This window comes from Equus przewalskii, chromosome 25 (genome assembly GCF_037783145.1).
Source record: "Equus przewalskii isolate Varuska chromosome 25, EquPr2, whole genome shotgun sequence".
Classification (NCBI taxonomy): domain Eukaryota; kingdom Metazoa; phylum Chordata; class Mammalia; order Perissodactyla; family Equidae; genus Equus; species Equus przewalskii.
In genome coordinates, this window is record NC_091855.1 from 25,206,987 (window position 1) to 25,229,296 (window position 22,310).

The window sequence follows — 22,310 nt, forward strand, 5'->3', positions numbered from 1 at the left end:
AGATTTCAAAAAGTCCTGAATCTCTATATCTAGTTATAAAAATAGCAAAATAACAAGAATGAAAGTCAGAATAGCTTTTAAAGGTACTTAATGAAAGCATTTAATGAAAGGAGGGGAAACAAAAGCAAAAGCATTCTCTTTATGGCATTATATTCTGGCTTTTCAGTATGTTGATTCTTCAGGTCTTTAACAATATTTGCTGGTTTAAAATTCATTTCAGTAAATATTTGTTATATATCCTGCTGTTGTAATCTATGCAATAACCATGTTATCCTAAATGCAGTGTTGAAAGAATTCATAGAGTTCAATTAATGACCGACTCTTCCAGAAACAGTTGGATCCATGTTTACATTTTTAATTTAAAGTGACCCTCCTATAGAAAACTAAGACAAAATTGACTTTGTACTCCATAAACAATCAAACGTAATATGCACTCATATCACACTCAACTGGGTAAAATCTACACAACTAATGAACTGAAATTTCCCACGGTATGAGGCCCATACAATATTGATTGTTTATTATGATATTAAGCGTTAACAGAAAATATTTGCCATCACATCATGCTATAAATAATAACTATTCCCTTCCAATGAGCAATTTGAAAAAAACAAACAAAAATCTATGATTCACAAAGGATTAAAAAATCAGATTTGAGCTTGTATGATATGAACCAATACTTTTTGCCTCTCAAAGAAAAATTATTCTATAAGCTTTTAAGATATATTTTGGTTACTGAGGAAATGCATGATAACCAACTGTAGCCTCAGAATAATGAGCAATAAATGTGATTAACAGTGGTTAACAATAGAAAATGAAATTGGTAGGAGACAGGGGCAGTTGTTCATTTTGCTTTATATATTTGCACAATACTTAAATTTTCCACAGTAAACGTACATCACTTTGGTAATTTTATTTTAAACTTAAATCTGGAGTGGGGAGAAACAGCTGCAGCCTCTGAGAAGTTTAATGCTCAAATAATAAAACTGCATCTTCTCTGACAGCATGCTATCATGAATTCACAAATACAACACAATATGTCAAACAGTTATAAAATGTAAATGTTGACTTCAGTTGGAATAAGTGAGCCACAAAATCTATATTAAGCCTTGTACAAATTGGAAGCAAACATCACGTGGCCTTCAGAAGACCTTCTAAAATTCAACAATATTAAAGTTTCTGTATTAAACAATTGTTTCTTAGTCAGGACTACATACACCCACAAGAGGTTTGAGATGTCCTCTGTACATACAGTTATGAGACAACCTTACTCCGAAAGGAAATTACAGAAAGCACAAAACAAGCTGTAACATCATAACTTGATGTGAGGGACTGGCAGATGAATAATTCAACCGAGTGTACAATTATGTGTGTACAATTGTCCAGGTTTAGACAATGTAAAGGATGTATCCTAATGAACTGGGCACACTGGACAGTTTGGTAAACTAGCAAATTGCATACACCCAATTACATCAATGAGCTGAGCACTACTAAGGTGCAACATTCAGTTGTGCGACCGTAGCTTCGTCCATGGAGTAATGCTTGATGCATGGTAATGATGATACAAAAGAACTCAGGCTTTCTTTGAATTCAGCTGTTAAGTTTTAGCTCAGTGGTATACTTTAGACCCACATTAATACTCTGTAGACTACGTAGTCAGTACTTGCTAGTTTTATTTGCCGTATGAAAGAAAGAAAATGAAATGGTAACTCTGTTCATTATGAGTTCTCTTATAACATGGTGAACAGTGAAACTTAAGAAAGGTAATGTGCACTGTGCAAATTAGTATTTTCAAACCCTAAACTCAAGCCATCCCAACTATTTAACAATGTGAAAAAACAACAGGACAGTACAGCTGAATATGCCCAGGGCTTACTCAGATCTACAAAGATCTCAGCAGAATATTGAGGATATTCAAGTTTGGATCAAAGCCGTTGTTACAAGCATGCTCACAAGTTGTATACCTACGTAACAAGTAAAAGCAGCCTCAGACAACAGCTGAAAATCAGTAAAATCTTGTGCATTAGAAATAGCAAAGATAGTAAGGGAATCTGAAATATACACAAAGATTGAGGGGTTTTCACTTCCAAAAATGACAGACTAGATAATTCAGAACAACCTTTCCACTGAAAATAATTTAAAAGTTAGAAATAATGTTTTAAATAAAAATGTTTTAAGGTATTAGAAAATTAAAAAGATGTAAAGACATATGAGGTCAAGATGCAAGAAAGGAAAGAAATCCAGAGAGGTCAGTCCATCTTTTAGGGCGACTTTCTCTGTGAAATACCAGCCCGTTTCAGAAAAGGCAGCTGAGACACTGAGAAGCTGAATAGAGGTTTTAACAGATGTGTGGGGTTAAAGAGGAAAAACTGGAGTAGAGAGCCTTTCCAAGGAGAGGAGTCCCTGGTTAAAATTCCTCTCCCCTCCCCCCCCCACCCCAGCCTTTGGACTAGAATCCTAAAGGGTTATACACTAGCAGTAAGGTGAAGTTGAAATAGTTGAAACCTGGCACTGAAGTTAAACAAGGAAATATCTCAACAACAAATAAGGTACTCCATGGTTGCTAGAGCCTCTAATCTATAATAAAAAGCAAATATGTTCTCTCATACATAACAATTATTGAATTATCTATACAAGTTTTCTTTGCAGAGAATGAAATATATTTTCTGTCATCAAACAAGAATAACTAGATAATCAAAACTAAGCAGTAGGCAAAAACAATGTGATCAAAATCCGAGAAAAATAAGAGATAACAGAAATAGAAACAGACCTGTAGAAGATCTAGATAATGTAGCTATGAGACAGATACACAGGTTGAGGATTTTGGCAAAGAACTACTAAGTTAAAAACAATTAAATAAAAAATCTAGAAGTGAAACACGTAATAACTGAAGAAAATCAGTAGATGGGTTTAATAGATTTGATTTAGTGGAAGAAAGAATAAGTAAACTAAATAAAATATCAGAAAAAAAAATTCAGAATAAAGAATGGAGAAACAAAGAACAAAAAATTACAAAAAGGAGGGGGTCAGCCCTGTGGCATAGTGGTTAAGTTCAACGCACTCAACTTCTGTAGCTCAGGTTCACGGATTCAGATCCTGGGTGCAGACTTACACCACTCGTCAGCCATACTGGGGTAGCAACCCACATATAAAGCAGAGGAAGACTGGCACAGATGTTAGCTCAGGGCTAATCTTCCTCAGCAAAAAAAAAGAAGAAAATTACAAAAATGAACACAAGAGACAAAGGTGATAGAGTGAAAGATTTAACATTACATGAAACTTGAAGTCAAAAATGAAGAGGCAGAGAATGATGCAAAAGTAATCTTTGAAGAAATAATGGCACTATAAACATCAAACAACAAATTAAAAGAACAAAACAATTAAGCTCAACATAGTAAAACTATAGAAAACCAAAGACTAAGAGGAAAAACTCAAAAGCAATTAGAGAAATATATATATTACCATCAAAAAAAGCATCAATAAGACTAACAGCTGACTTCTCAATAAAAATAATGCAACCCAGAAAATGATGAAATGCTATCTTCAAAGTACAGAACGGGAAAAAAATGGCCTAACTAGAATGTTATATTCAGTAAAAATCTCTTTCAATGAAGAAACTGAAATGAAGCCATTTTCAGACAAACACAGAGAAAATCTGTCATCAAAGGACCCACTCTAACTGAAATTCTAAAAGGGATTCTTTCAAGTATATGCAGACTTACTCAAGGAAATTTTAAAATACGTTCTTAAGGCAAATGTGGAACCTCAGAGATGCAGAAGGGAATGAAGATCACAGAAAGGGCTGAATAACAAAGAAGAGTAAACATAAGGGTTAATCTAAACGAACAATTACCGTATAAAATAATAATAATAGAAACGTCTTGTGTGGCTCAATTAAACATAGAATTAAAATAAAGGATAATAAAATAAAAGTGGGAGAGTGCTTAACAGAGTCAGGGTATTCTCAGATCTTTGCATTTTCTAGGAAGAGACTGAAGAGCTAATTTATATTAGATTTGATAAATCAAGGATGCATGCTTTAATCCCTACATTAACCATGAAAAGAATAGCAAAATAAGGTATAATTACCAAGCTAAAAAATATGGAAAATAGAAAAATGAAAACTAATAAATCCAAATGACACAAGAAAAATTTTCAAAAGGAAACATAATATAGAGGAAACCAATAGAAAGCAAATGTAAGATGGTAGATTTATACAATCTAAATCAATATTTACACTAAATGTAACAAGGTAAATCCTCCAAATAAAAGACAAAAATTTATATTTTTTTAAAATGTTAAATGATACTCTATAAACTGGCATAAAAATATCAAATTCAAGGAATAAATCTTATAAAAGATGTATAAGATATAAGACCTCTGGATAAAAAACCATCAACATTATTGGAAGGATCGGCTGTGTTCATGAACTGGAAAACTCAATATCGTAAAGAGTTCAATTCTCTCCAAGTTGACCTATAGAAACAATGTTATCCAACCAAGATCCCAGCAGGTTTTCAAATAATTTCACGTGTTGATTCTAAAATTTATATGGAAATGCAAAAAGTGAAGAATACACAAGACAAGCTTGCAGAACAAAGTGAAAGGACTTACTCTACCATATGACAACTTAGCATAAAGCAATGGTAATCAAGACAGTATAATATGAGCACTGGGATAGATAAATAAACCAGAGCATCAAACAGAGAGTCCTGAAACAGATGCCTGCACAGATGAACATTTGATTTACGACCAAGAGAGGACTGAAAAGTGGTGCAGAAGGGGTGGTCATTTCAATAAATGAAACTGAATCAATGGGATATCCATATAAAATGTATGATCCCCTACTTCACACCATAAACAAACACTGATTGCAAGCAGATATTAGATCTTAGTGTGAAAGCAAAACCTATAAGCTTCTAGAAGATTACATAAGAGAACATTTTCATGATCTTAAGATAGGGAACAATTTCTTAAATAGGTCAAAAAAGCACCAATCACAAAAGAAAATATGGAAATCTGAATTGGACTAAATTTTAACAGAAGATCCCATTAGGAGAGTTTTAAAAAAGAAAAGAAACAGCTGTAGTATGGGAGACAATATCTGTAATACATAATACTGACAAAGTGCCCATATACAAAATATATAAAGACCCCCCCACAAATCAATAACAAAAAGACAAGCAACCCAATAAAAACATGGGCAAAAGCAGCAAACTGGGGAGGTTGGCCTGGTGGCATAGTGATTAAGGTCAATCACTCCGCTTGAGCGGCCCAGGGTTCACCAGTTCAGATCCTGGGCGCAGACCTATGCACCACTTATCAAGCCATGCTGTGGTGGGCATCTCACATATAAAATAGAGGAAGATGGGCACAGATGTTAGCTCAGGGCCAATCTTCCTCAGCAAAAAGAGCAGGATTGGCAGTGGATATTAGCTCAGGGCTAATCGTCCTCAAATTAAAAAATTAAATTAAATTAAAAAGAAGTATACTGGCATTTCAGAAAAGAAAACAGCCAACAGCCAACAAACATACGAAAAGATGCTCATCTTAATCATGACAACACAAACTAAAACTATGGTGAGATACCATAAAGACCTAATATAATGGCTACTATTGAAAGACTGATAATACTAACAGTTGGAAAGGATGAAAAGCAACACGATTTCTCATACCCTGCTAGTGGGAGTGTAAATTACTGCAACCACTTTGGAAACCTGTTTATCAGTATCTACCAAATTTGAAGGCATCTAGCAATTGCACTCCACGTTATATACCAACAGAAATGCATGCACATGTGCACTGAAATGATAAATAAAATTAATCACAGCAGCGTTATTCATAATAGCTCAAAATTTAAAAGAACTCAAATATCCATCAAAAAAATGTTAAAATATATTGCAGTATATCGATGCAATGGAATAGTAAAGAGCAATAAAAATGAACAAACTGCAAATACATAACACAACACCCAGAAATATCACAATTACAACAACACAAAAAAAAATGCCCTATCTGATTCCATTCATATAAAAAGTTCAAAACAGGCAAAATTAATCTATAGATTTAGAAGTCAAAATAGTGGATATCTTTAAAAAGGAAGGGAAAATTAGTGACTGGAAGGGGAATTAGGAGACTTCTTGGGCACCGGTAATGTTCTATTTCTAGATCCCGGTGGTGGTTACATGAGTGTGTTCACCTTGTAATAATTCATCCAGCTGTATACTAATATATGTACTTTTCTGTATGTATGTTATACTTCCAAATTTTTTAAATTAAAAATAAGAAAAAAAAAGAAGACATAGTTTTAGCAGCTTCCCTTGTCACTTGAGACAGAGCAAGATCATTTAGATGAGAAGATGAGAAGAGTCAGAGGATCATTTAGTAAGTTATACGGGACCTTGGCACTACATTCTTAAAAGTGTGCGTTCAACTCCTGTTTAGATAGTATGTAAATCAGACAACAGCACAGATTTCTTGCTGTGCGAACTACTGCAATTAACTAAGAAAGGCACCAATCTGTTATTCTCAGAAAAGAGGTTTTTTTTGAAGTATACAATATTTTAGACATTTTAGACTGGTACAGTTTAAACTGAAGGTGCACTTGGTATGCCTGGAAAATTCTAGTACTTTATTTATAAAAAAGAAGTACCCCATATCCCGATTATACATGAGATGCTACATCATGATGCACTATCTGCAAAGATTTCGTCTACTTCAACAGAAGACAGGCACTTTATCTTCACCTCTCTGGGGCGCTTCACAAAGAAATCAGCACCAAAAACACACGAGGGAGGTGCTTTCATGTGCCCAGGTGCTGATTCATATTTTTGAAATGGGTAAATTTCACCACAAGAAGAGCAGTAACTAAGTTGATCTCTTTGAAAATAGAGTATACCCATTTCTTAGTGTATGCGGCCAATAAATTCAAACTCCAAAATAAACTTAACATATCTATGTAAGGAATTGTAAACAACAACTGGAGAAAAGTTATCTGCTTTTATTAGGAAAACTTCAGTTTGAATAAGACATGTTAAGAAAAAAATTCTGCTACCATTCCTTGTCTAGAAAAAGCAAAAGGTATTGTGGGAAATGAATGAATACAATACACATTGCTCCTGAGATTGAAAACTTTGCAACAGTTTTGTGACAACTTCTACTGATACTTTTCTCCTAAAAAAAAAATCTGATGATGCAAAGAAATGAACACTATATGTACTTCATTTTTTACCATAATTCCACCAAGGATAGTGATTTGATAAAAAGAAATCACTGAAAAATGAAAGTCAACAATCTGAGTTTGAGATAATGAAACTCAAGAATTAGGGATATTTTCAATTGGCAACCAAGTCAAATGAAAACAGCAAGGAGGTCTTTATAGCAATTGTGATTACACTTAAGTGAGATGACCTGAAAATACTTAATGGCAAATGCTACCGAGTCACTACCAAAAAATTCTATATTTCTCAAATCTCATTTAACAAAAGCCATAGAATCACTGAGTCAATAAAATTTAAATTATCTTTCAAATATTCATAATAAAACTAAAAATTAAAACAACTAAAAATTCTATCTCTAATATACTACCACGGCAAATATTTCAAACTTAAATGCCTAAAATTCATGAAGCTTCTATTTTTAGACAAAATGGCATATACCACCCAAAAAGTTAAAAATCTCCTGAACTTCACTGTGATTACGACCAGCCCAGCCACTCTCTCTACCATCTGCATATGAAATAAAACTTTTTATAAACAAAGAGTTCTCACCACTTCTTGTTTTTGGGCTTCATTTAGTTTTTCAGTCAATTCTTCCAAAGCCCTTTTTGTTTCAGCATCCGACCTAGGCAAACAAAGAAAAATATTTTAAGTTGGCTATCTAAGAAATTTCACATAATTAGTGAGATCTAAAACACAATAATATGTTATTACATAATACTCTACTGCAGTGGTTCTTAAACGTTAGCAAACCTACGAACCACCTGGAGGAGTTGTTAAAGACAGACTGCTGAATCAGTAGATCTGCGATGGAGCCCAAGACTGCATTTCTACAAATTCCTAGGTGATGCTGATGCGCTGATCTGGGGGTTACACTTTGAGAACCAATGCTATAGTGGAACATCACCTTCAGTAAACAAAGAGGCTGCAATATCCCCCGTTTTAAATTAAGAAGAAAAGATGAGAGGGAGGACAAAACTCTCCAGCAATTCATAATCAAAGTACATCAGAGTACGCTGTACAAATTCCATCCTCACTAACTTATTTCCCACTACCCTTTTTCCCATCATATTAATAACATACATGATAAATAATCAAACAGCACAGAAAAACTTATAGACAAAAGCAAAGCCCTTCCTCTATCACACTTCCTTTCCTCTGGTTCCACTCCCCAACCAGCAACCATGCTCAACCATTTCCATTCTTAATTCTTTTGCTGGTTATCTCCATCATTTTCAACTCTATACATTCTCAACTGACTCTCTGTTTTGAATATTTAGCACACTGATACTTCTGTCCAATTTTGCATAAACTTATTACTATTTTTACTTCTTCTATTGGTTACCTGCATAACTTACATAATACATTTATACCTTTTATAAATTATTCTGTCATAGAAAATTGATGCTTTTTGCTTACCTTCTATCATGCTCACATTTTAGTCAGCTTCATATTTGGATCATTAACTTTCTTGTGTTTTTTTTTCCTAGAGTTTCTCATTATCTTTTGGCCTTATATGGGCCTTAATTATGACATCATTGATATTCTTCTCCCACTTCTTATAGAATCATCTGTTAAGAACCTACTCCATTCTTGTTGACTACATTCTTTTCAAAGGATGCTTACTTCCTCGTCTAATTTAGAGTGAATACTTCCTGGGCCTGCTATATGGCTATGATTTTGGTTATTAGTTTCACTGAATTTCTGGGTCAGTTTTACTATTTCTTATAACCTATATCACTTCCTCTTTCTTGGTTATCATCTTATTTTACTTATATGTATTTAGGTAATTATCTCAGAAAGAAGTTCCTTAAAGGTATATTTTCTAAGTCTCTAAATCTCTGAAAGAGTCTTTACTTGTACTTCTTTATTGGCCTCTGTGGTTCCATGTGCTACTGGAGTTCCCATATCTCACTAGCTGTTCTTCTCAGGCCAGCTCCTCTTTGTGTATAAGACTTCTAAATATTGGAACTCCTTGGCTTTCAGCCCTGTCTTTCATGTTCTCCCTACGGTTTCTCTCTAGATAGCATCAATTTCCATGGTTCCAAATATCATTTCTATAAGCTGACCACTCTTAAATTTATAACTCTAAGAAATATAATTTGAGCTCTAGAGTAAATATCTAGCTGCATATTTTACCTTTGGATGTTTCACAGACATCTCAAATCTAACATACCCAAGGCCACACTCTTAATTTCTATAGCTCAACTCCCTACCAGTCTTCATAGTGGTGGAAGTGGAATTACCATCTACATAGTTACTCAAACTTAAAAATCTGGGAGTCATCCTTGATTTATTCTCTCTTAGCCCCCATAACCAATCTATTACCAAATCCTATCTCTTCAATCTCCAAGAAGAAAATCTTGAAACACATTCCTGTCTTCCTCTCCCTTGCCCTAATCCTGGTCAAGCCATCATCTCTCACGTGCTAATGCAAGTCTTCTAACTCACTCTCCTCAAATCAGTTTTCCACATAGCATCCAAAGCAGGTGAGTTCTAAATTTAATTTTATTTAATCCTTTCTAAAAGCTTGCTTTCCAGTCTACTTTTATTATTCAATGTATCTTTTGCAATAAATGTTAAGAAAAATAAAAAATCAGTAATTAATGAGAATACCAACCTTTCTGAATCACTAGAATGTTAAACCTAGCAACTTCCTACCCAGTATTTTTAGAAACATGAATTAAGAATTTGTGGTACAAGCAAAGCAGAATTGGATACTAAAACTTTCCTCATTCACAAAGTTAAGCCACCAAGTTTCACAAGAAATTTGACTCCTATTTGGGGTTAAATAAAGTTTCTCTGCCTCACACATGCCTCTATGTCACACAAACTATTACCAGATGGTATGGCCCATGGATCAGAAGATTCCCAGTCCATCACCACACATCCAAATGACCATTTCAGCTAATCAAGAAAATCATCCTTGCAACTTCCCCTGTATCTTCTTACAGGACAACTATTTCCTGAAACTATGTTCTTAGTGCTTAATTTGTACCCTTCCTCCAAATATGCAAAAACTACATAATAAAGCCACTTCAAGAAAACACTATATTAGAATGCTGATGCCAGTCTGCTGATTTTATGATGTCCAAAATATCTAAGTACTAAATTAATTAACCCTTATCAGTTAATAATATAGCTCAATGGGGTAGCTCAAAATTCAGAAATTTAAATGCTTTATTCATATCAGCTATATGTGAAAATGATCTTGAACCACAGCGTACTATAAGCAGTAAAGAGCAGACACCCTGGGGCCTTACTGCCTAGATCTGAATTCTGACTCCTCCACAGCCCCGTTTGATCTCCAGCAAGCTGAGTTACTTCATCTCTCTGTGCCCCTGTCTCCACATCCTAAAAATGACTACCTCATTAGGGTGCTACAATAATTAAACCTAAGTCTAACTGGCATAAGTGTTCAATAATATTAACTAGTAGTAGTAATAACAGTAATAGGGAGGTCTTTAATTCTTATTATTAAATTTTCTGCCTTCCTCATAAAAAAGCAGATAAGTTATGCAGACTACAGTTGATATTCATAGATATAACATTTATAACTCGCACTCTTTTTGCTATAGCAAAACAAAACCGGTATCTGGAATGATTTCATTAGCTGAAGTGGGAATTAGCAAGTAAACTTGGTAAATGAATTTCAATTCAGCTTTGTTGTTCCCTAATCATTGCTATATATAGATCGTGACTCTGGAGAAGAAATAAAAATCTGTTTCTTGTAAAAATATGGCCTCCAAATGAAAGTCAACTGTCACTGCTGCTGATGAAAATGAAACAGTGAAGAAATTTTAAATAAAGTGATACTTCTTGGGGACTACCCAGAATTGAAAAAACTGCAAAGACTTGGCAGAAATAAAGCACTGGCTTTCAAAGATTTCAACCGAAAGCTAAATATCAGATTCTATAATGGTTCGTGTCCACTGACGAATTTCACATTACGCCTTTTTTTTTTTTTTTTGAGGAAGATTAGCCCTGAGCTAACATCTGCCACCAATCCTCCTCTTTTTGCTAAGGAAGATTGGCCCTGAGCTAACATCGTGCTCATCTTCCTCTATTTTATGTGGGATGCCTACCACAGTATAGCTTGACAAGTGGTGCTAGGTCCCCATCTGGGATCCGAACTGGCGAACCCTGGGGCCGTCAGAGCAGAATGTGTGAACTTAACCCTGTGCCACCTGGCTGGCCCCCATGCCTTTTTTTTTTAAAGCTCCATTGTCAGTCAGTTGGTCTCTGTCTCTCCCTCTCCGATATATTTGCAAATCTACCTTTTAGCTAAGGTCTCCCAATGTATCTCCCCATAATGTCAAGATTCCATTATAATAAGTTAAAACGTTTTTAAAAATATGAAATTAATTCTAACATTGAGTCATGATACATTCTAAATTCAAAGGGTTTTGAACTGTTCTATGAATAAATTTTAAAACACAGGTAGGAAAACACAGCACTATTTTTTAAATTCATGTAAACATGTCAATTACAGAACCTATTTTATTATTCTAATAATTCCTGCTTCCAACAAAAACCATATTCTGCTTTTACCGGCTTCTTCTGGCCAGCTCGCGGTTGAAATCATCTCCAAGGCGAACTTGTTCACTGCTGAGGTCCCGGAGGGACTGATGAAAAGCATGAAGCTAGAAAAGGCAAAACATAGTTCTCGATTTAGGATTCTGTTGAATTCTTCCACGAAGATTCACTGAAGGTCAGAATAAAAACTTGTTCTTTGCAACAATGCTCAAAGTTTATAATGTTACTAAGACAGAATAAAATAAATGTCTATTCCGAAAGAAATAAAATATTTTTTCCAAAGAAAGGCAATTTCTAAAAGCTATATATAACATTAACCATCACACCCTCTATAGCACAGTAATTCCATTCCTTACAGATATCCTAGAAAAGGGGTCAGCAAACTTTTTCGGGGAAGGGTACAACAGCAAATATTTCAGGCTTTCAGGTTATATGGCCTCTGTAACAAATACGCAACCCTAGCATTATAGCACAAAAGTAGTTATAAACAAAAGAGCATGGCTGTGTTACAATAGGACTTTATTCAACTAGACTGCACACCAGAGCATGCAACCCAAGCTGCAGAGAAACTCTTGCCCACATGCACCAGGAACCATGGACGAGAATGTTTGGAGCAGCACTGTTCATAATGAGAACACTGAAAACAAACCAAAACTCCATTAAGAATAGAATGGAGATAAATAAATTGCAATGTATTCCACCAGTGGATGCTGTACAGCAGCGAAAATGAAATGATCAAACCTCCCTACACGTGAGCAAGGCTGGATGTCAAAAACATAAGATCAAATGAAAAAGAAACTTACAGAAGAAGACAGTATTATTCCATTTATCCAAAGTTTAAAAGCAGGCAACACTAAACAAGATGTAAGTAATAAAAATGATTTCTTTTTAAAAAAAGCTAGAAAATCACGAATGTAAGTCAGGATAGTTGATAGCCCTTAGGGAAAGAAGGAGCATAAAAGAGTCTTTGAGGGTGTAATAAGCTCTGTTGCTTGGCCTGGACAGTGGCTACATGGATTTTCATTTATATTATTGTACTTTTAATTGTAAATTTGTATGCTATTTATGTATGTGTATACTAAAATTTATAATAAAAATGTTGTTATATAGACTTTTGCAGAAACAACAAATTGATTCATTTCAACAAATGCACACTGAGAAAATAATCAGTGCCAACACTGTACTACGAAACAAGTGGATCTCAATTTAACATGGGAGACAGACAGGGAAACAAAACCATATAAGGTTGCACTGAGGCATTAAGAAAGTGCACACGGGGCTGGCCTGGTGGCATAGCAGTTAAGTTTGCATGCTCCACTTCGGCAGCCTAGGGTTTGCCGGTTCAGATCCCGGGTGTGGACCTATACACTGCTTATCAAGCCACGCTGTGGCAGGCATCCCACATACAAAGTAGAAGATGGGCATGGATGTTAGCTCAGGGCCAACCTTCCTCAGGAAAAAGAGGAGGATTGGTGGCAGATGTTAGCTCAGGGTTAACCTTCCTCAAAAGAACAAAGAAAAAAGAAGTACACAGTCATGTGAAGCTAAAGGCCATCTTAAGAAAATGGGCTTAAAATAAGAAAGAAGAATTAAAAAGAAAGAAATGGAGGTAATATAGTGGATGAACAACAGACCATTCACTTAGGTTTTGCCATCATGACTTTTTCCAGTGTTGCAAAGCAAAATCCTAGGCCTCACCTTGACACTTCCTTTTCACTCATTCTCACCCTCCCAAATGGTCATCTGATCTTCAAGATCTGTCATTTTATCCACTAAATAGCTTTTAAATCTACCCCCTTTCTCTCCAACTCCATTTATCCTAATCCAAGTGACTATCATCTCACACCCAGAACACAGCAATATCTGAACTGGTTTGCCAACATTGACTCCATTTTCTACACTAGAGCCAGCGTGATCTTTTCAAAATAATTATCACCCCCTTACAGGGCTGTGCGTGGTCTCAGCACTTCAGACTTCTTTAGCCACATGGCCTTCTTTAAATTACTCATAGGCGCCATCTTCCTTCCTGCCAAGGTATTTGTTCCACCTTGAATGTCTCTTACTCCACTTTCGGATCTCAACTCAATCAGCCTTTCTTCAGGAAGCCTTCCCTGACTTAGGCAGGCCCCTATACTACACACACTCCCATAGCCCTATGCTTTTTTCTGTTAAGGTGCACATCTTAGCTCTTAATTATGAGTGTATTTATATACTTATTTGATTAATATCTAACTCCCTCTCTAGCTTATGCTCCACAAAAAGGCAAGGTTTTTGCTTATCACTGTTTCCAAACACAAGCACTGTCCCAGGACACAGGTGCCAAATAAATAGAATGAGAGAGTAAATGAGTAACGATAGGCTACCGTACTCTGTTCTAGGTTTAATCATACAATCCATGTTAGCAAGTTGCACCTACCAAAAAATAACACAGTCAAGGAAAAATTTCTACAAGTTGTCTTCTTATGCACTTAGTTCTGTTATCTCTTTATCTTATGCCCTAACAAGTGAAAGCTACAATGAGTATCCTAACAAACTTTGAGCCCTCAGTCCTAAAACTACCAAAACAAAGATGTCAAGGTCAGCAACATCCCCTAGACCTTATCAACTTAGCTATCCAAGGCAATGAAAAAGATGTTTTTTCAGCTCTTGTGGAGAAGTTTAAAGAAGCAGAAAAAATATGTCCATCACACTAATACTTCCAAAATCTTTAGTGAATACATAGAAAAAGTATGGAATTTCTTGCTTAATAGAAAGTGGCTCCATCAATGATTCAAGAATCAGAAAAACATGAACGGAAAAATCAATACATTAACCACACGAGGACTAACTTGTCCACACTAAACTTAGCAAAATAAAATGTAGCTGACTTAGCAGAGCTTACAGAAGAGTGAGCTAACCGAAAAAGAAAACAAAACCTAGACAACTAAACTCACTTTTAAATGTTCTACAAAATAGAATCCTCCATAACCAAATTCAAAATAAACGTATAATGACAATTAGTACATTGAAAATAAAATAGTTTACTTGGTTTAAAAAAAAAAATCAGTAAAAAGTTACCAATGATCAAACTCTTGGTAAAAATATAGCCATTAAATTCAAGTGTTAGTCATTTATATAAAAATGTAAGGAATATAGATTACAGAATGGAACAAAGTACCTGGCCCACATCATCAGTCTCCTGAACAAATCGGACACCAGTTCTGGATCTAATTCGTTTAATGCCCTGTTGATCCCCATAGTCCTTGAGAGGTGAGGTAGGTGGAAAACGGTGGCTCTCTTTACAAGTGAAAGAAAACAGAGAGGAGAAAAGTACTGTGTGAGAATTTAAAATTTTACGCAGTAAACACATAGCAGACATGGATATATACATGCACCCTTAACCCAGAATATTTCCCAAGTATTTTGCTATGGCCATAAAATCCCACAAAATTGACACTAATTTTGCTCTTAAAGCAGATAAAATAAACAACAGAAATAACCTGGAAATAGAACACGTCAAAAGTCCTAATTTGCTATACTTTTCAAAGAAGCAATATTTTTCTCTTAGATAAAAATAAATTGCTAAATAAAAGTAACTTTTACGACTCCCTAAAATATAACTGAACAATAATAAAACAGAATTTTTCAAATAACAAATTAACCTAAAATCTGAAAAGTATTTAAAAATCAATAAAAACTAACTACCATAAAGAAGAATAGTCAATCATGTCCAATTTTTAGTCATTATTCTGACGATCAATATCAATATTAACAACATGAGCTACTAATGATTATTCTATTTAATCACCTCTCTTCACTGCAGACTTTTCTATTCTAAATCTTTTCCATTCAAACATGAACCTCAGTGCTGAAGGAAAGTATAAGTAAGATTAATTACAGGCAAACTAAGTGTTATCACCTATAACCTAGCATTGAAATCTAGCTGCACACCAAAGATAAAATTCACCTGTTCTTAACAAGTGTCATAGGCTATTTCATAAGCAGACATTTGAAAAACTATGAAACTAAAACAAGACTTCCAATCCAGAAAGTATACCACACAGTAAATTCTATTTGTGTTTGTTTTGATGCAAGGCAAACAATTAAATGCAAGTTTTGTCAGGTAAAGGTCTATGTGGTCTGTGGAGTTGGAAAAGAACAGAAGTAACAGACTCAGAATCACAAAGTTTGTTGAACATATTTGAAAATATTCACTATGAAATCCTTGACTGCATCTTCTAACACCTTATTTGTATGTCTTTATGTATGGGTTGTATTTGTCCAACGATTAAATGTATTTAATACGTACTTCCGGAATATTTTTAAAATAAAAAGGGTTTTCAGAACCTCTGAAAAGTTTACCTGTCACAGTGCCACCATCGAGGTCACTTGCACTCAGACTTGTAACAGAAATACTTCTCCCTCCTGAGTTTCTCAATAAACGTTGACTCCGCAGTTGGCCTATTGATTGCTCCAAGCTTTCTTTTAACTAAAGAATATAATGAAGGGAGATTTATTCTCTTTAAACAGTTTCCAAATACAAATAGACCAGAGACTTGAAAAGCTATTTCTGAAATATTTGGGTTCCCAAAGAGAATTTATACCCAAGAAAATTTTGAACTAAGTTATGTTAGGAAATATAAAAATAGTAAACATAAATATTTTAAGAACAAATTTTAACATCTGGTTTTAAATAGCACTGTCACTACCTATTCCATCTTTCCATTACCATATTGTGGAGGAGACGTCCACTATCTAAGGGCTTACAAAACCAGATTGAAATGTTTTATTGCTGTGCCACCCACGCTTAGAACCATAACGCCAACACATTAGAAAAAGAGAGAAGAAAGCCTTCCTCCCTTCTAAACATTCCAGCAGAAACCCCAGATCTGTAACAAACAGGAAACTGAACAGCTTTCACAGGAACTGTTATTACTGAAACAATGTGCACTGCCCAATTCTGTATCAGAACATCTCTTTCATTCATTCAAAGACTTCAAGACTTCAAATCTCAGAAAACTATGTGGTCAGATGTCAGACTGTTAGTACTAGGGATTACAGCTGTCCAAATGCCCTCTTCAGATTATTAGGGAGTCAGCCAGCAGGGGATATAAGAAGACATGTTTTTAGACCTAAAGAGCTACATGAAATAAAAACACGATAAATACTGAGAATAGCATTCAGAGCTGTACACAGCTACAGACCTCAAAAGAGGAGTCAACTAAAACCCAAGGGAACGAAGAGAGACGCCGAGGAAAATCCAAACCCCCTGAATTGCTGGGAAACTCCAGATCTAGATATCTCATCCAAGGATGAATAAAAAATAATGTTAATAAAAATAAGGCATGGCTCCGTAGACCAAGTCATCTATAACTCTTTAAAGAGAATGCCAAAACAGAACAATTGATTGAGAAGATAGGGTTTCCTAAATTCAGCCAGAATTAAAAGGTAAAACAAGGTCCAGCCCAGTGGCACAGCGGTTAAGTGCTCACGTTCCACTTTGGCAGCCTGGGGTCCGCCAGTTCAGATCCTGGGTGCAGACATGGCATCGCTCATCAAGCCATGCTGTGGTAGGCGTCCCACATATAAAGTAGAGGAAGATGGGCACAGATGTTAGTTCAGGGCCAGTCTTCCTCAGCAAAAAGAGGAGGATTGGCAGATGTTAGCTCAGGGCTGATCTTCCTCAAAAAAAAATAAATGAAATAAAAGATAAAACATCATTTAATGGAGAGAACAAGTTGATTTCTTTAAGGGGCTGTGCAGAAAGCAAGCAGCCTTGGCTGAAGGGAGAGCACAGATGCCATAGAGTAAGAGTCACAAATGAGCAAATCCTTTTTCATTTTGGTTGTCTGGATTTACTTCTTCTGGAAAACAAGGGTTAAAACAGTCTGGATTAAAAGAAGTAGAGTTAGAATTTCAGGAATCTACCTCTACTGTTGTTCTCATTTCTAAAAAAAAAGCTAGTATTTCTACACCCTCTGTTCCCTGCTTCCTAAATTGGGACACATATGATACCATCGTGCCTGAGTGCTCACCAGCGGGAGGACCCAGCCTGTTAATCCAGGGAAACATACAGATGAGACAGGAGAACTAAGGTCTATCTTGAGAGTAATTTATACATAAGTAAAATAAAACTGTATCTAACATATAAGTAGACTAGAGGTCTTACACATGAACACAAAATAGTATATCAGTAATCTGTGAAAAAGGTTCAGAATAAAATTAAATAATGTTAAAGGTAAAAAGCTCAAATCCAGGGGCTGGCCTAGTGGCATGGTGGTTAAGTTCATGTGTTCCATCTTCAGCGGCCCAGGGTTTGCAGGTTTGGATCCCGGGTACAAATCTACATGCCACTCATCAAGCCATGCTGTGGTGGCATCCCACATACAAAATAGAGGAAGAATTGGTACAGATGTTAGCTAGGGCCAATCTTCCTCACCAAAAAAAAAAAAAAAAATTGAAGTTCAGGTAAACAAAAATTTTTTAAAAGCTCAAATCCGAACTGTAACATGAGAAAAAGACTAGAAATATAAAATGACTTTAGACCACACAAGGTACTGACAGAACCAGTCCTATTAAGTTCTCCTGTGTTTATCTTTATTATTCACATGTTTCAAGCTAAGCCTGATGTCAGTATCCTTTTAGAAGGAAAATCAGCTGTCATTTCTTATTATTGCTTCTTTTTGAAGGTAATCTTCCCTTTTCAGCTCTGGCTATTTTCAAGATTTTTTTCTTTGATTTTGATTGTCAACAGTTTTACTATGATATGACTATGTGCAGTTTTATTTGTAGTTATCCCATTTGACCCACAGAGATCATGGAATCTGTAGCTTGGGTATCTTTCATTGTTGTAAATTCTCAGGCATCCTCTCTTCAAACATTGTTTCTGCCCCATTCTCTCTTCTCTCTCCATCTGGAAATCCAGAGGCATGCTGTGGCAGGCATCCCACATATAAAGTAGAGGAAGATGGGGTCAGATGTTAGCTCAGGGCCAGCCTTACTCAGCAAAAAGAGGAAGACTGGCAGCAGATGTTAGCTCATGCCATACGTCATCAATGCTCTTTTCTGTGTTGTTCATCCTTTCATTCCTCCATTCTTCTTTTTGCAGATCTTATGCTGGCCTATCTTTCAATTCATTAATTTTCTCTTCAACTGTACACGAGCTGCTTTTTAATCCATCCACTGATGGCTGTATAAAATTTATTTATTTGTTCACTTCTTTTCATTATATTTTTCAGTTTCTATAATTTTCATTTAGTTCTTTTTCAGTTTCCAATTCTTTGTCAAAATTCTCCATCTTGTCTCATAATTTCTTGAACAGGTTAATCATGGTTATTTTATAATCCCACATGTTTCTATCGTCTGTTTTTTCCCTTGGTTTTCAGTCACTTCTTGTATTTTCTTATGACTGAGTAGTTTTTTAATCATGTGATAGACACTATATATGGAAAATTGTAGAGATTATTTAAAGCTCTGGATGATGACCTCTCCCTTCAGAAGGGACCCGGGTTTGCTTCTACCAGGAAGTTAGGCTAGAGTCACTAGGAAACCCAACCCAACTTCATCCCGTTAGGAACTGAGATGATTCAAAGCTGGGCTTCTGTCCCCATCAGGGCTGCTCTATTTTCAGTTTATCACTTCTCTTGTTTTCAATTCACCATTTTTCATAGGCCATCACCCTTTGGGGTCTCAACTGAAAGCTGGAGGGCTCGTGAACTCCAGTTTTAGTCTCTAGCTTCCTGAGTCTGTTGATGGCTCTGATGCTAGCCTCTCTGCTTCTGAGCCACCTCTTCTGAAATCAGCCACTGCCATGAGGGAGGAAGAGTCCCAAAAGCAGGACTCATCTTTCCGGACTTCCATTTTTGCCAGATTTTGACTACAAATTCCCCACTGCTTTGGTAGTTCTCTGATGGGCTCATAATATTATATTTTACTTTTTTTTCCTCCTTTCGAGTTGTTGTGAGTAGGAGAGTTAATCCAAAATAATCTTATCTACCAATGCCAGAAGCAGAACTTGCCAATCTCCTTTTTATGTGGGATTATTTGCAAACAAATCCTGAGCTTTAACTAAAAGCTGATAAATAAAATGAATTTACACTTACACACACACACACACACACACACTATCCCTGCCAACAACAACAACAAATAACACCATGAAACATATGGAAAAATATTACAGAACAAGAGAAATGATACATTACCCCCAAAATCTGGGAGGAATAACAGATGTTGGAAAATTACTCATTTCAGAAATAAGATAAAAATTTTGACAAACTATTTGGCAACCTCATTTTAAAACTCTAAAAAGATAACATCATAAGCCATTGAACAGATAAACAGGCTGATATGTAAAGGCCAAAATGTGAAATGTAAAAGGTAAATGAGTAAGATAAAGTTTTTTTTTAACTACTCCTAGAAATATTGTGGCAAAAACAAGTCCTCCATCTAAGAAACAAAACTAAAAATGTAATAGCATTAAAATCTACACTTAAAGTAGCAGCAGTACAACAAACACTGCACAAAATCTCTAATCATGGTGTATGAATCCAATTTGATCACTCCTAAAGTACAAAAACAAAGAGATAAAAAGATTCAAAATTGTAAAAGTTGTTTTAAACTCTTTAAAATTACAACTCCTAGCTAGGTGCAAAAGCGAATCAAACTTGAAATTAAATAAAAACAAAGCAACACTAATAAAACTCAATTTAACACTAATTTACTATGATGGAGGGTGCCATTTTGCTAAAACTAAATCAATGCTCCACATGAGACTGTGGTACTGTACTGACTCCCGTGGTGCAGACTCGAAGAGTTTAGCATGACTACCTCACCACGTACCAAGTGATGACTTCATTTCCCCCACTTTCCCCTATCTGAAATACCGCAAAATGAGCATCATAGAACATGCTATGACATGTTTTCACCTCAACTCAATATAAATGTATCATTCACATAGTAGGTCTATTCTTTTACCACTGGTTCATTTGATATTAGACTAAAACACTTGAAGCATTACTACTAGGTACCAGTATGAATATACATAAAACTTGGGCACTGAAATTGAATGGCAATACTTGTTTATAAGGGTGCTTATCCAAATTGTCAAGACATGCTTTAAACTTAGACGCCCAGTTGAGAAGTCTCCTTCAAGCCAAAGATGAAATAACTTGAGTATCAATAGAAATATTAACTACAATAGATTAAAACACTTCATATATGCATAAATTTGTGAGTGAATGATACTCAAGGAGGAAAAAAGACATTGGTCACCACTAGAGAATGCTGGGGAACCAACTCATTACTTTGGAAAGTAGCAAATAAATGAAATTTTTAAAAACTGCATAAGCTTTTAGATTAACATTAAAATAAAAATATCAAATTTTAAAATTTGCATAGAGATCTCTGAAAGCCCTGTGATGTCTCTATTTGAAAAACTCTGCTTAGAGACAAAATATAAATCAAGATAATGAATTGGAAAAAAAAAAAAAAAACAAACATGTAATTTGAAAGGAGTGACTACACTGCAAACCAAATCTACAAAAGGAGATCATCCAAGCAGCAATGGGTACACCAAATAAGAGATGTGATCGTTAAAAAATCACGATTCAGAAGGACCAGAGGGAAGCCTGGCAGTGCTTTCCTCAGCTTCTGCTTCTGCTCCTGTCTACATATTTCACGTCCTATCAGATAAGAACTTTAGCATACATTGTATTCAGAGGATGGAATAAGACAATGAATATAGGATAACTAGAACAATGCCTAGGGGAGATTAGTTTGTTCAGTAAATGGTAATTTTTATTATGATCACTGTAGGCAATGAATATAAAAGCGAAAGATAAATGGAATGAAGAAATAGCATGTTTTAATCTGGAAAAGCTCTTTAGAAGAATGTGTCATTCTCTAAAAATAACTTCACTAAATTCCTCCAGCTGTCTATCTAGGGACCCTTGAATAGCAGCAAGGTCACTACTCCCACTATCAGCTATTTCTTTGTCACTCCACTATAACTCCTCCATAATATGATTCAAATTTCACTTTCAACAGGATCACTTTTCATTTCTTTGTTGTACTTTCATTTTTGTTGGCCAATTCCTTTTTTATTATTACTTACTTTTGTAAAATACAAGCAGGTCTATCACTAGGAGACAAGGAAGCAACACAGCTGTACATTTCACCTTCTGTGACCAATCAGCAACAGACTTCAGAAGCAGTGATCTGTTATTCACATCGTAACATGCGGACTGAAGAGCTGGCAGCAAGGTTTGTACTTTTTCTAGTACTCGTGGTTAATACACTGTGTTAACTGAAATTTGAATTGTGTTGTTTGCAGACTGGTGTTATTTGACCAAATCAGAGTAATAAAATTCATGCAAGTCAAAACCATGCAACAAGGACTGCCTGTATTTACTTTTCAAACAGTTCAAATCACTGCTTCGTGAATTCAGTAGAGGTTTTATAGCCGTATTCAGTGGAAGAGTATGCTAACTCCATCTCACCTGGGACCAGAACTCTGATTTGTTTGTTTTTTTAAGTGAAAAATATTGACTTTGCAAAATTCATAATCGTAAGCTTCTT

The 22,310-nt window shown here is 35.4% G+C and overlaps 1 protein-coding gene across 12 annotated transcripts in view; it reads right to left on the reverse strand.

Moving 5' to 3' along the window:
* Window positions 1-22,310, reverse strand: part of CEP128 (centrosomal protein 128) — a 381,669-nt gene that overhangs the window by 333,864 nt on the left and 25,495 nt on the right. For 11 of the 12 annotated variants that reach the window (XR_011532693.1, XR_011532692.1, XR_011532691.1 and 8 more), the window contains 4 exons: window positions 16,095-16,221; window positions 14,911-15,029; window positions 11,769-11,860; window positions 7,770-7,842 (listed from right to left, as the gene is read on the reverse strand). Coding sequence is in view for 8 of the 12 variants with exons in the window: in XM_070593019.1 (XP_070449120.1) it covers window positions 7,770-7,842; window positions 11,769-11,860; window positions 14,911-15,029; window positions 16,095-16,221 (411 nt within the window). In the remaining 4 variants the exon portion in view is untranslated. Of the gene's footprint in view, window positions 1-7,769; window positions 7,843-8,636; window positions 9,651-11,768; window positions 11,861-14,910; window positions 15,030-16,094; window positions 16,222-22,310 lie in introns of those variants that run through there. The other variant, XM_070593020.1, reaches the window with a different exon arrangement.